This window comes from Maylandia zebra, linkage group LG18 (assembly GCF_041146795.1).
Source record: "Maylandia zebra isolate NMK-2024a linkage group LG18, Mzebra_GT3a, whole genome shotgun sequence".
Lineage (NCBI taxonomy): Eukaryota > Metazoa > Chordata > Actinopteri > Cichliformes > Cichlidae > Maylandia > Maylandia zebra.
In genome coordinates, this window is record NC_135184.1 from 762048 (window position 1) to 777211 (window position 15164).

The 15164-nt window shown below is 47.9% G+C and overlaps 1 protein-coding gene across 1 annotated transcript; it reads right to left on the reverse strand.

The window, feature by feature from the left end:
* Positions 1–70: 70 nt before the first annotated feature.
* cyp7b1 (cytochrome P450, family 7, subfamily B, polypeptide 1) lies at positions 71–13867 on the reverse strand. The gene is made up of 7 exons (XM_004572387.6): positions 13717–13867; positions 8841–8977; positions 3744–4340; positions 2998–3204; positions 2741–2919; positions 1814–2125; positions 71–1718 (listed from the first exon to the last, which is right to left on the reverse strand). Exons 1-6 carry the CDS (start codon positions 13788–13790, stop codon positions 1832–1834), a joined length of 1488 nt encoding a protein of 495 aa, XP_004572444.2. The 5' UTR covers positions 13791–13867; the 3' UTR covers positions 71–1718; positions 1814–1831.
* Positions 13868–15164: the final 1297 nt, after the last annotated feature.

Here is a 15164-nt window from a genome sequence, read left to right on the forward strand (position 1 = left end):
TTTAGAGAGAAGCTGGTCGTGCTCGGCGTCTGTGCTGCTCAGGTTACATAACACCACGCGACACAGCACGTTACATTTTATTTTAATAATAAAAGACCAAAATCACCTGAAATGCATCAAAATACACATGTACGGGTATTACTGTGGAGTATCAGGCGCTCTGTACACTGGCACACAGTGTCTCGTCCACAGGCTGCAGTACAGGGACGGCTCACCCCCAAATCAACACATTTTAGAGTAATTAGTGCAAAGAAAATAGTTCCTGAATGAAACGCTTGTTAAAAGCTCGGTGTCGGTGCATCTCCTCACATCCCCGTGAGGGAAGAGCAGTCGGACCTACAACACACCTGATTTTGAGGTGAACTGCTCCTTTAACGGCGCCCTGCAGGTCCTCGCACAGTTCATCCACAAGTGGGACAGTTTCACATTAAATCTGTCAGCTGGTTCACTGTGCACTCACACCACAGATCTCAAACATCGTTTTCCACCTGCAGTCTGACGTGCTCAGCGTGCTGACACTAGGTGGCGCTACAGGAACAGCCTCACTGTCCAGGAAGTCCGGTGCAGGGTTATCATCAGCTGTTTTTACATGCTCCTCAGAGGGCCACGCCACCGCTCTGACTAAGAGCGTGCCGTTAACGGCTGACCTCGTTACATGCAGGTGGCACTGACTCGCTGCACCCTGTGGGACAAACACAGGAGGGTCCGACTCCAGGCCTCGAGGGCCGGTGTCCTGCAGATCTCACCCTGGGTCAGCACACCTGAATCACATGATTAGTTCATCACCAGGCCTCTGGAGACCTTCAAGACATGTAAGGAGGTCATCATTTAGCCTGCAGGACGCCGGCCCTCGAGGCCTGGAGTCGGACCCTCCTGATCTGACAAGTTTCCTTCTCAGTCTGCTGACAGCTTTAGGCTACGTCCACACGTATTTTTGAAAACTGAGATTTTCCGTTCTCGTTTAAAAAAATAAAATAAAATAAAATAAAAAAAACCCGTCCACAGACGCAAAAATGAAGCAAAACGCTGCTATGAACATGCCAAAGCAACAGGTGGCGATATATTCCTAACCGTGTTGGCCAATCAGAGGCCTAGAAGCCTGGGTGGGAAAGAGTAAACAAAGACGGGGCATAGAAGCAGAACAGAGTGCTGTTTGTGGAGGCACAGCAACTGTGTAAGCATGTAAACACTGCAGAGAGTAAAATTAACAGCATTTTGTCCACGTCCGCCACTGTAGAAGTTCTCAATCTAACGGTGTTCACAGCCGACTCTGAAGTACGCTGTGGACGCTTGTGTTTACGCAAAGCTAAGCTAACCGCGGCCGGACTTCCTGCACAGTGTGGACTGTTCCTTTAACTTTGAGAGCTGCAGTGTTAATATGAAAGCATGCAAATGCAACACTGTTTACCTGAAGCTCCTGGCTCATACAGTATTTACACCCCAGTGCTACATAAAGGTACATACTGGCAAACAGAACCGAGGCACAGAAAACAAGGACAATAACCACGGTGCAAAAATACGTACTAATTACTTTCGGTCTTCTTTTAAAACTGACGAAGCTTTAAGGCAAAAAATCCGACAGGCTGGAAGCTTCAACCTGTCCAGCGTCTCCACAGCCGTTCATGTGCAGCACGTCTGGTTCTTTCTGGTCTCTCGCTGTCCAGGCTGTGCACAGAAGTGCACGCCGCGAGGTCGGCGCTCACAGGGAACCAGGACGACTGAAAATGAAGCAGAAATTAGAAAAATCTGAGCAGAACGTGATCGAGAATTCTACGAACACCAGGTTGGATATGCCCGTGCAGAGCAGCCTCACCTGCTGGGGGGGTCCCCGTTAGACAGGCCGCAGCCTGTAGCGGAAGCGGACATCTTCAGCTGGTAGCATGACTCCCAGGCCGGCTCTGCTGAGGTCCAAGGTGGCTTTGCTCTGGCCCTCCTCCAACTCCAGGTCCAAGTAAAGCAGGATCACGGACAGGAACTGTTTGATCTCATTGATTGCGAAGAAACGTCCGGGACACTTGCTGGCACCTGAGCCGAAAGGCATGAGGTAATGCTTGAGCTTCTGGCCACGCTTGTAGAAGTTGGTCTTCTTCTGGCCGTTCTGCACGTAGCGGTCGAACCGGAACGTCTGACGGCACAGAGAGAAGAACGACAGCGTGACGAACAACAGTCAAACGTGGCATCCCTTCACTGCAAATGACTGTTACAGCTTCGGCTATAAGCCCTGAGAGGAAGAAACCACCGACTTAATAAACCTGGGCTCAGATGGAGCCCTGCCACAGAATGATGACCTTTCACCCCGTCACTCCTGGGACAGGCTGGGGTGCTGATAAGCTGGAAAGCGGAAGAAAAATGGATGGAAGATGGAGTTTGACTAAAATGCCAACAGATGGCACTATTGTTCCCTGTGCTGCTTTAATAACCCATCATTTCCCCCAACAGCAGATAATCAGTCTGTGTGGATTTCAAAGGTTTCCAGACTTTCCTCTTAATTTGGAGTTGATCACATGACTGGATGAAAACACCTTAAAGTTACACAAAAACCAGAACTGTGATTCTGCAGGGATTCAAGGCTTCAGGGGTAACAGCCCCTCTGAATACAAACGCAAAGAAAGACATGCCACGCTGTCATTTGGATTTTTTAAAGTCTCACCTTAAGGCAGGTATGTAATCAGTTCAAAACAACAAATGCATGTATTAAGGTGCACTGGGTCCTTTTAAGTTGAAAAGTGGTCCAGCGTACCTGTGGGTCCTCGTAGATCTCGGGGTCCAGGTGCATAGCCTGAGGGTACAGGGCAATGATGTCTCCCTTTCTGACGGCCGCCGAGCGCTCGGCATCCAGACGCAGACTGAAGTCCTCCTGAGCCATCCGGATGTTCATGGAGGCCGAGCACAGGCGGAGGCTCTCCTCGATGGCGCTCTCTGTGGAGACAGTCGGGTCAATGATCTTCAGGTTCACATCTCTAAGTGTACGAATGCAGAATCTCTGTGTGCACGTACCCATGTAGAGAAGTTTCTCCAGGTGCGCTGGGGTCAGCATCACATCCTTATCTCTGCTGAATTCCACCCCACTGAGTCTCAGGACGTCCTCGAGCTCCCGACGGACGAACTGCAGCGCCTCAGGGTGACTCACCAGGTAATACGTGACCCAGAAAATAGCAGGAACCGTGTTCCCCAGAGACGCCCACAGGATGGCAAAGTGATGAGCTGAAACTCAGCAGGATGCAGAATGTCATCCACAAAAAGCTTCCACGCAGCATTTACACTCAGGTCACAAAAACAATTATTGTCTATATTGTGGGCTGTTGAGCTGCCAGTGGCACTGGTACACTGCACAGGGAGGGAAGAAAGGCCTAAATCCATCAGCAGCTGCAAACACATAAAGCAGGCCGACATTACGCTTCTGCAACAGCCTCCACAAAACCCCCGTCAAGTATTTGGGACTGTGCTTAAAAGCCGAGTCAGTTCAATTTAGATGAACTCTACCATTAAATAAACATCATCATATAGAGCCAAACTTGGTAGAAGCTTGATGATGGAAACCAAAAGCATTTGGTCAAGGTGGGATTTGCTGAGGGACATTTATTAGAAGCGTTCAAAGAAGTGATTCAAAACTTGAAATGACCAAGACAAGTTCGCGCCCACGATGGGTGGATGTTAACCTCCGACCACAGCTGCACATGAGCCACTCGAGGTCTGGGCTGTAGGGCAGCAGAAACATGTTTGCACAGCAGCTAATTATCTACCTGCTTTGTCGAAATCCCTCAGCGTGTCATACTGCTCAAACATCTCGAATCGTGTCCTGATGAACTCTGAAGAATGTGACCAGCAAGACATCTGGTGCGGCAGGAAGTAGTTGATGAGCCTCTCGCGGATCGCCCTAGTCCGTCCCAGCAGCCAGATGGGTATCTGAGCGACGAGGAGCGGAAACATCTTGTCAAACTTGATGAAGTCCGTCTCCAGGACGCTCATCCCGCTGTGGCGGCTGGCGGATGGCGGCTTGCCGTACATGGTGAGAAAGGTCGCCTCGAACATGATCGAGTTGCAGAGCTTGTACATGTAGGCGGTCTTCCAGCTGCTCTCCTGGTCCAGGTAGTCCTGACGAAATACCAGCATCAGGTTACCCATCATGCTCTCTGTCAGGGGCGTGAGGTTATCCCCTTGGAGGAGAATGAAGCCGCGTGTGATCTGCTCCTTCAGGCCGGGGAACTTGCTAGTAACAGGTGGATAGCCAAAGGCAAATGATGCCACCCTGTTGGAGAACTCGTGAAAGTCCAGCTGCCGGCCTTGTTTGATGATGTTGGGATACAGTAAAGGATCCATGATGAAGGTCATGTATTTACCTGTATTTATAAAAGATGCAAACCGTATCAGGTGTTTAATCTCAGACTGGAGCTTTTTAAGATAAAAGGTCAGCAAGTCTATAAAAAGTTGGGACAGAGCAAAAAAAAAAAAAAAAAACAGCTGGAAAGATCAGTGGTCCCGAAGAGAAACAGCTGGAGGAGCCGACTGATCACTTTGAGCATGTGCGTACATATATACACAAGATGGTATTCTCCTTCCTGTATATACAAGCGCGTATATACAGGAAGGAGAATACTATCTTCTAGCTCAAAGAGCAGTGGGAAGAAGTAACGTAGCTCAGCTCAGGCATGCAGCTTCTTCCTGAGTGTACGTAACATGTTCTATTATCATGCTGCCTCAGCCCATCACTGCATTTAAACCACGTCTTTATACACGATTTAACCCAAACACAGACTCACAAAAACCATTCCCAGACGTTCTCACCACGAGCACGTTAAAATCAACCATCTCTGTGGTCCAAAGGATCTTAAATATCAACTGGTAATAGATTACTTTGTGCTCTAAACATTATCTAACTCTAACAGCTCGAACACCAACTAACAAAGCCCTGAAGTTTTAATTATTTTGACTGTAAAAATAAGACATTTGTATGATGAAAATACCCATCTGTGTGTTATAAGAAGTGTCCTGAAAAGATAATTTTGTGCATTTTTATCATTATTTCCTCACAGCTCGACACTAAAACGTCTGCAGAGACAGTTATAATCTTTAATTTGGTCATGACTAGGTGTCTGATATTATCAATCCTAAGAATTTATTCTGCTTTACCATTTCAGCTTTTTCATTTTCTACTTGTGTCTGCGTCCCATCATTCACCTTAATTCTGTCTTATTCATCACCTACATTATTGATAAGTTCCTCAGAATCATTCCCAGAAAAAACATATTAGTATCACAAGTAAATAATATAAACTTTGACTATTTAGAAACCTTGAACATTGATATGTATAATGACCTGGAAACAGCGCACAGCTTCACTGGCTCGTGGTCACTCAGGTGATTGGGTATAGAAGGAGTGTGTCAAAAGTAGGGCTGCCACAAACGATTATTTTGAGTCGACTAGTCTGCGATTATTTTTGCGATTAGTCGACTAATCAGATCATCATCCATTACAGCTTATTGCACCAGCAGCATCTGCTCTTATATAACTATCATTAGCTTACAGCTTTAAGTGTTTAAGGTGCTAACTAAAAATAAAGACAAGATGATAGTTTATTAAATTTTAATGACATTTGCAGATTGTTTCGGTGAAGTTTAATAAACTCCTTGCTATCTAAAATATAACAGGACACCGGAGTAAATTCTGGAGCATCTCACACTTCTGATAATCAGCTGTCTGCTTGACGTTTATTCAGCTGTGTAAAAACTTTAATCTCAGCCAAACTGATTTACTCAGGAACAAATAAAATACTGAAAAAAGCCAAACAATAACATTTTAAGTTATCTAAGTGACTCATATATCATGTTTAACCTGAGTAGCGAAAGATGGCGGTGGGTTTGAAAACGATTTGCCGTGAGTCCGGTGTTCTCACGGCTCTAGTGAGCCTAGCCCCCGGCTAGCTATCGAGCTAGTGGGTAACAGACGCCTCCGAAAACGTCGGAGCGCTTTTGAAAATATGCGGTGTCCTGATAAACTGAGCAGATATTTGAGGTTTACACAGCTACATTCTCGCCTGAAAATATGTTAAACGTTTATTTTGTGACCCAGAAAGAATAATAAGAGTAATATTAAAACTAACTAGCTGCCGCCATTGTTGGAAACTGAGCAGTAGTGATGTTCGATTCGTGAACGAATCGTTCAATACTCAAGAATCACTTTACTGACTCGTGAATCATGATTCACAAGCCCAACTGACTCACTGACTCATCCCTGATGCTGTTAGCAAACTAATTCCATTAGTAGAAATATATCTAGCTTATAATTAAAATTGTGGGGGGGGGGGGGGGAAACAACAGCCAGTTTCGTAACAAAAGCATTTCTGCTCTGAACTGGAAGAAAAACCCCTGAGTAGAAGCTCACATCAAGAAAATAGCTCCTCCGTTCACAGTAGCATCGTGCTGCTAACATGCTAACATCACATTTGAGCTACTCACCCCCTCCCTCCTGTGCTGAATCAAAGAGCGAGCGAATCACTCAGGACTCACTAACCCCCTCCCTCCTGTGCTGAATCAAAGAGCGAGCGAATCACTCACGACTCGCTCACCCCCTCCCTCCTGTGCTGAATCATAGAGCGAGCGAACGAATCACTCAGGACTCACTCACCCCCTCCCTCCTGTGCTGAATCATAGAGCGAGCGAACGAATCACTCAGGACTCACTCACCCCCTCCCTCCTGTGGTGAATCAAAGAGCGAGCAAACGAATCACTCAGGACTCACTCACCCCCTCCCTCCTGTGCTGAATCAAAGAGCGAGCGAACGAATCACTCAGGACTCACTCACCCCCTCCCTCCTGTGCTGAATCAAAGAGCGAACGAATCACTCAGGACTCACTAACCCCCTCCCTCCTGTGCTGAATCAAAGAGCGAGCGAACGAATCACTCAGGACTCACTAACCCCCTCCCTCCTGTTCTGAATCAAAGAGCGAGCGAACGAATCACTCAGGACTCACTCAGGACTCACTCACCCCCTCCCTCCTGTGCTGAATCAAAGAGCGAACGAATCACTCAGGACTCGCTCACCCCTTCCCTCCTGTGCTGAATCAAAGAGCGAGCGAACGAATCACTCAGGACTCACTCACCCCCTCCCTCCTGTGCTGAATCAAAGAGCGAACGAATCACTCAGGACTCACTCACCCCCTCCCTCCTGTGCTGAATCAAAGAGCGAGCGAACGAATCACTCAGGACTCACTAACCCCCTCCCTCCTGTGCTGAATCAAAGAGCGAACGAATCACTCAGGACTCGCTCACCCCCTCCCTCCTGTGCTGAATCAAAGAGCGAGCGAACGAATCACTCAGGACTCACTAACCCCCTCCCTCCTGTGCTGAATCAAAGAGCGAGCGAATCACTCAGGACTCACTCACCCCCTCCCTCCTGTGCTGAATCAAAGAGCGAGCGAACGAATCACTCACTCACTCACCCCCTCCCTCCTGTGCTGAATCAAAGAGCGAGCGAACGAATCACTCAGGACTCACTCAGGACTCACTCACCCCCTCCCTCCTGTGCTGAATCAAAGAGCGAACGAATCACTCAGGACTCGCTCACCCCCTCCCTCCTGTGCTGAATCAAAGAGCGAGCGAACGAATCACTCAGGACTCGCTCACCCCCTCCCTCCTGTGCTGAATCAAAGAGCGAGCGAACGAATCACTCAGGACTCGCTCACCCCCTCCCTCCTGTGCTGAATCAAAGAGCGAGCGAACGAATCACTAAGGACTCACTCACCCCCTCCCTCCTGTGCTGAATCATAGAGCGAACGAATCACTCAGGACTCACTAACCCCCTCCCTCCTGTGCTGAATCAAAGAGCGAACGAATCACTCACTCACTCCCTCCCTCCTGTGCTGAATCAAAGAGCGAACGAATCACTCACTCACCCCCTCCCTCCTGTGCTGAATCAAAGAGCGAACGAATCACTCACTCACTCCCTCCCTCCTGGCTCACAGCTGCTTCTTCTTCTTCTTCTTCTTCTTGGTTGGCAACCAATGTTAAGGCGCATTACCGCTCCCTGGCTCACAGCGCAGTGGACATTTAGATGAGAAAATGTATATTTGACACACTTAAGGAAAATACTAATAAAATACAAATAAACAAAATAAATGTTTATTAAGCAATTTTGATAAGAAATTGCTTAATTTTAGAAATGTTTTTGCTCTTTTTTTCTCTATAAAATAGTTGGGTTTTTTTTGGGGTTTTTTTTAATCATTCATCTTAGCAGTGGGATTTACATGAAAAGGGAAACAAATTAAGTTTGAGTGAAAATGTAAAATTTTTGCACTCTCTGGTCGACTGACTCAGTGAATCAAATGACTCAAAACACTCGATTCACTTTGGTGAGTGACTCATTAACACTCGATTCAGAAAAAGAATCAAATTTACCATCACTACTGAGCTGGGCGGTGCTATGAATTCTGGGACACAGCTTCTTCTTCTTCGGGGTTTAACGGCAGCTGGCATCCTTGTACATGCAGTGCTGCCATCTTCTGTTTCAGTCCGTTATTACACTCTTAAATCCTGCTACTTATTCCTGCGTCTTTTGGGATCTTACAAAGCTTCAAACGACGCGTCGACTATTAAACTAGCCGTCGACGATTTTGATAGTCGATGTAATCGTGGCAGCCCTAGTCAAAAGCAAAGATGGACACAGGCTCACCCTGTCACCTGCTCCGTAATAATCTGTGCGTCACACTTGTATAATTTACAGGATTTTGATTTTTATGAATGACTGAAGTGCAGCCCGGGACTGTTTTAACGAGTTTGTGCTGCTAACGTGCAGACAGGCCGTCTCTCTTTAATGGGGCTGGTAGGGACGCTGGAAATACCAACCTGCTATCTGGACGGTAAACACATCTCCAAACTTCCTCTTATGTTCTTTCAGAAATTTGTGGGCATCTTTCCCAAATTCCAGAGCTTTTCCAATGAAAGGAATCCAGCCTTTTATTAAAGGGGGCTCATCTTCTCGTCTGCAAGCAACACACAAGAGAAACCACATTATTTCACCTCTGTGAGTTTGACATCAAACAGTTTATCTGGCGTCACACAGCGTGTCTGATCCTTTGAATCCTCCTGTGGACGGAGGCTCAGGTGTTCCTGTTCACTGAGATTGTGAAACTGTAATAAAGGGTAACCTCAGGCAGAAAAACACTCCCTCCTATAAAACACCTTCAGAGTCTGCTGCGGTTATTAAACAGACGTCTGCCTGCTGTGAGCTTCAGGATCTGTTTTCTATCGGCTCGCTGCTGTTCGGTCAGCTCACATGTAAACTTGCTTTTAAACAGAGAATCAGTCAGTGCAGTTTGATTTAATGCAAGGAGCCTAACATGCTGCATCAGCCGTGTGTGCACTGTGCCCCATTCCCTGGATTAATGGCCGTAATCCTGAGCAGTCCGGTGTTTACCCAGAGCTCTGCCGTGGAAGCCCGAATGTCGTGAAGGCATTTCTCAGGAAACACGAAAACGCGTCCGGGCCAGTCACAATCTGAGCTCGACTTCCTGACCTAACATCAACGGTTTAAGCGCCGAGTCTCCACTTTGATCCGAGTTACAAACCCTAAACGAGCTGCGAGTGCAGAAAGCCAGAAACACTCCACCCAGCTCCACGTTTGGACAGAAAGGTTCAGTTTGATAACACAGCAGGAAACAAACTATCACAACAAGCGTCACATTTACAGGGTTCATGCCTCAACAAGACTCCGATGTTCTGCATAATTAGCAAACAGGGAACGAAACCCTGAATTAACGAGGGACGAGGACACAGAATGACTTCAGCTCTCTGCCAGAGTTTGCAGCCGGATCACCTCGAAGCAGTCGTCGGTCACAGTGATGCTCTGTGTTCACACTACTGATGGACTCGTGTACACAAACAAGCACACACAACGTGACCCCAGAGAAGTGCAACACAAACACAGCATTTCTGAAAGCGATGCAAAGTGAGGCCTTTCTCTCCGAGCTGCTCCCTCCAGGAGTCACATCTTCTGTTCCAGCGTCCTCCTCTGTCACTGCATGTCCTCCTTCGCTACGTCCACAAACCCAAGGCTTTCCTTCACTCATTCCTACATTTACATCTGTCTTAATCACCTTCACCTGACCTTCAGGTAAAAAGGACGCACACAAAGGCAGAAAGTAACGAGATGTAAAGAGATGTCTTTAAACGTAACCAAGGAGTGAAACTAAGACTCCGCACGACTCCCACGGGCCGTGAGAGGAATCGTGACTCCGGGGGAACAAAGAGAAACGCGGCCCTGCCGGGTCCGAGCTGAAGGGCGCCTCACTGCCTCGAGAAAACAACTTGTACAAAGGACCGAGCAGCAGGGTCATTACTGCGCCGCATTCATGCGCAGCGGCTGGAAACGTTCCACCCTTTAACCAATCTGAGGTTCCCGCTGTGAGTTTCCTCCTGAGCTGCTAAGTGTTCCCCTGCACTTCCAGTCTTTGTGCCTCACACTGAGAGGAACTTCCTCCTGGGAGCAAAAGGTCACGGGACACCCTGGAGGCGGCCCAGTTGTCTTCAAACACAGACAGGAAGCCTTTCATTGGGGCCAGACAGCCAAACATCGCCGACACCATCAGTTAATCTGCTCTCATTACGTCATCTGAATACAAAACAACTTTATTTCTATCGCACATTTAAAACCAAAGGTAAACTAAAGTGCTTCACAACGAGGTTAAAACACAACAGATATCTGAATCAGACCAGAGAACCGGGTGTGAGTCTCTCCCGGTAGCTGGTTGGGTGTAAAGTATGAGTGCATCTGCAGAACGAGTCACCTGACCAACAGCCGGTGTGTGTGCACTAACGTGCGGCCAAACCTAACGAAGCCGTGTCTGCACATGCTCAAACATCAGCCTCCCACCTCCAGTCACTCCCTGCAGAGAGATCCCTGCGTGCCTTTCTATCCCACGCTGTGCCACGTGACCACACCGTCCGTCTCATCCAGGTGAAACCCGTGAAGCCGGGTTACTGATATTTCAGAGACATCGTCCCGTTTCATGTGCTCAGTTTAGATGAACCTGCAGCAGCTGTGTCAGACTGCAAAGTGTGGAAACTGAGGAATGACGCGCTGTGTGTCGGTCCAGACACAGAGTGTCTGCTGTGAGACGCCGAGTGTGTCAGAGACCAAGACGTGGAGGCGATCGGCGCTCTGAGAACGACCGCGGGGACAAAGAGTTCAAGAATGCAAGACAGAAATATTTGGAACATCCCACCAGATGGACATCAGCGCTCCCACTCAGCTGTGGGAATCCAGCATAAGGATCCAGAACAGGACAAAGCTGGACGGAGCGTGCAGTCTGAGGAGGCACTGTCCTGGAACAGCAGAGTTTGAAGCCTGAGCGTTTAAGTCCTTACAGTCGTTCGAAATGCTCGGAAACTCTGGATGTGCAACCACAAATCTGCTGCGAGAAGAAAGAAACCAGAGAAATCTGCCTTCAGAGTTTCTGTCGATGCTGCAGGATTCTCAGGGTTAGCCGCTCGCTTCAAACGCTGAGTGAACGACGTCACTCATGAGCCGAGGGCGTCTTCAAACACCCCACACTGTTCTGGAGTCAGCTTCACACCAGGCGCATCAATCAGATGCTCCTCGAATGATTCGGTGCCGACCAAATTCATCCAAACGTGGCTCAGAGATCTCACCTGTCCCACCTGCAAAAGCATTCGTCTATACTGCGCTGGAGCCGAGCACAAGCCGAAGGGAAGCCAGCCGTTCCCAAAACGTGTGATAAAGGCTGTGAGTGGCGTGCTGCTGTCCTCCATGATGGTCCGCCTTGCACCAGCGCTGAGAACCATGCGCTCCTGCTCAGGACGCTGAGCATGTGTTGAGCAGGAGGGATGGGATGACGTCACGCTGCATCAGAGACGGGATGCATCCCATTTCATTCTCATCTTTGGAAAAAGCAGCCGTCTCACCTGCTGATCTGGGGTCAGCTGAAACAGGTGGCTCCCATAAATCACGGCTGCATTTCTCCCCCTCACCGTACGCTCCTTCCCTCCAGCGGCAGGAGTCAACTTACTTAACCAGTGATCGCCGTCTACAGGGCAAACAGCTGTAACTCGCTGCAGTCGCCCGGCGCGGCGCGAAGGATGAGGGTGATGTCATGGTTCCTGCTGGAGGTGGGAATCACCATACATCCCACGATACGATGTTATTGCAATTTTTAAAAATATTTTGCGATATTCAGATTCTGTCCATAAAGTTAAACTTTATCAATATTCATTTTATCTAATATCAAAGTCTCACACTCAGTCTTTCTCTCATTTCAGTTTTATTGTTGACAAACTGAACGGTTTGTATTACAGTCTAGTCCAACTGAACTGAAAACATCTGGTACAATTACAGCTATTTATAAAAACTATGCAATATGAAAACTATGCAGCCCCTTCAGCAACTGAAGAATTTGAAAGTAAATTAAAACAAAATATAATTTTACATTAAATAAAAAAGTTTTAAACTTAATTAAAATAAAACATGTCTTAAATTAAAATAAGTAAACGGTCATGTTTATTGCTGCCATAAGAAAAGTTAAACACATTTGGACAGTGTCAGGATTGTTGCTCAGAAAAAGGATCAACGTGCTCTGAAGTCAGAGCACAAAAACCTTTTTTGTAACAAAATATCGATTTCTGCTGTCCCTGTATCGATACATTATTAGCAAACAAAATATCACGATGCTACACAGTATCGATTTTTCCCCCACCCCTAGTTCCTGCCATTAGTAACTGGGATGACCACGCTGGACCGATTTCCCCTCTGCAGGGCGATGACGGTTTGCCCCTCTGGTAATGCTGACACGTCCTCACACTCTCACTGCAGGAGTTTTGCGGCCCTCGGGTTTCTCCACCTCAGCTGATTGTTTTGCTCTTCTGTGGTTCATTAACTTTCACTGATTTGCTGCCTGTATTTTTCTTTTGCATTGATCGTCTCTCTGATCTGCTTCATTCATCTTATCGATGAGTCTGTCACCCGAGGATCATCGAGATGAAGCTCGATACCCGAAAGCTCAGTGCTGACAGACCTGAAGTCCTTTTGCACGAGTTCTGGGCTCTTCATCAGACCCGGAGTCTCCCGAGGGGAGCAGAAGCCTCTCCTTCAGCTACAGTTGTCCTGAGGAGGAGGTTTTGAGGAGATTCACGGCTGACCAGCCTGCGATACTGGGGTAGGGGCAGGTCACCATCCACCTGAAGCTGCCTCTAAGACTCAAACTAAGACTTCAGCGCAGCTCCTGTAGCGTCTCTGTGATGCACCGGGTCTGTGCGTGAGTCTGAGCTTCTCCCCACTTTGACCTCTGGTCGTCTCTCACTCAGTGACCTCATCCTCCATCTCTTTGTTTCCTTTCGTGTGCGTGTTGATCTTCTTCCACTTCCTGTGGCAGCATCGATCTCAACACACTTCCATCATGTGCCCGAGTCTGGAACGGGACAACGAGCACTTCCGTCCCGCAGTGACCCCAGGCTACCCCACCCTTTGCTTCGCTGCTGGGAAACATTACAGTCGGACTAGCAGTGAACGTGACCCGGGTCAAAACTACAGAACAAACACGAAAACATCGTTCATGAAAAATGTTACAATGCCGATAATCACCGACACGTTTCAGAGCCAACCAGATGCTCCGCGTGCAACAACTTTTCTCATCAACACAGACACGAAAAATCAGAGCCGAGCCGAGCCGAGCCGGGCCGAGCCGGACAGAGATGCGGGCGGACTCACCTCGTCCTGCCGCGCAGGACCAGCAGGAGCAGCGGCAGGAGCAGGCCGAGCACCAGCAGCAGCAGCGGGGACATGATCCTACCTCTCTCCGGGACTCACACCGGAGCGCTACTCTGCGGGAGCGCGCACACACACAGATACACGCGCACATCACCGGAAGCTTTCAAAATAAAACACACCAACTTCAGTTTGTTTTTATCGATCATATGGATGCCACATGTGACACACAGAATACAAAGTTATAAGAACAAAGATAAAAACGAGGCCGCGAAGACTCAAATCTCCTTCACTGAGTGCGTGTTCTTCGTGGATGTGGGGTTGGAGTGGAAGCTCGCTGTCAGCTGGGACAGTTGCAGTCCACGCCTGTGAAAACGGAGACCACCAACACTGTTAGGGACCGTGAAAAGAGCTCAGGCAGCTTTCTCTCTAATCACATCACCGTGTCTGATGAAGGGATGAAGGCAGATCAGGGTGTTTCCTTTCATGAGACCAAAATATACCTGACCTAATAAATAAGTCTCTGGGAAGTAAAACGAGTTTCATGGCTGTCACAACACTGCAGAGCGTTGTGTGTGTCGTCCTGTTCTGTCTTATCTTGTTTATTTGTGCATTTGTTTGCACATTGCACTTTACGTAGTCCTGTGTTTGTGTGTTACATGTCTGGTTGAAATGACAATAAAATCTGTCGATTCATTTCAATGAGAGTTTGTTTGTGGCAGAGACCAGCTAAGAGAACAACAGCATCCATTATTAACCAAACTTTGGATTTGCAGACTCAGCAGGTTTTGTTTTTCCACACAGTTAATCCAGGAAAGGCTTTAAAGTCATGCAGAAGTCAGACGGCCGAGTCCGCACCGCCTGCACCAACACACCGAGTTACATCCTGAGAGGACAGAAAACTGGCTTTCATGAAGTGATGCTTCTCAGCCGGGGAAAGCGCCACAGTGTTACTGATGATCGGTAACAGTCAAAGAAGTTCCTGTAAAATTAGCTGAAGTGCAATAAGAATACTTGTGACATAAAAACCAAAAACAATCATTTTAAGTGTTCTGTGAGTCTGTGTGCTCGGGCAGACTGTAACAGGAAGCAGGCCGAGCCAATCGAAACCAGATATCTGGAGGTACATTCATGGCTTTTCTGTCTCTGTATGAAGCACTGCCGTGTACCTGATAAAACACCGCCTCTCCTGAAAGCCTAGGAAACAAGCACTGCAAACAGCCGAGTGTGTGCGTGTGTGTTGTGCTGACATGAAAACTACTATCTAGGAACAGGAAGGAGACAGAACACGAGCTGAGGCGCTGCTCTGGTTCTGCAGCGTGACATAATGTAAGTGTAAACCTGCTCAGTGCACACTCACAGAGTCAAAGTCCACTCACAGAGGAAGCAGCGAGTCCCTGCTGTGTACCTTCTGCCTGCCAGACACGCGAGCTGTGCTCCACCCGCCAGCG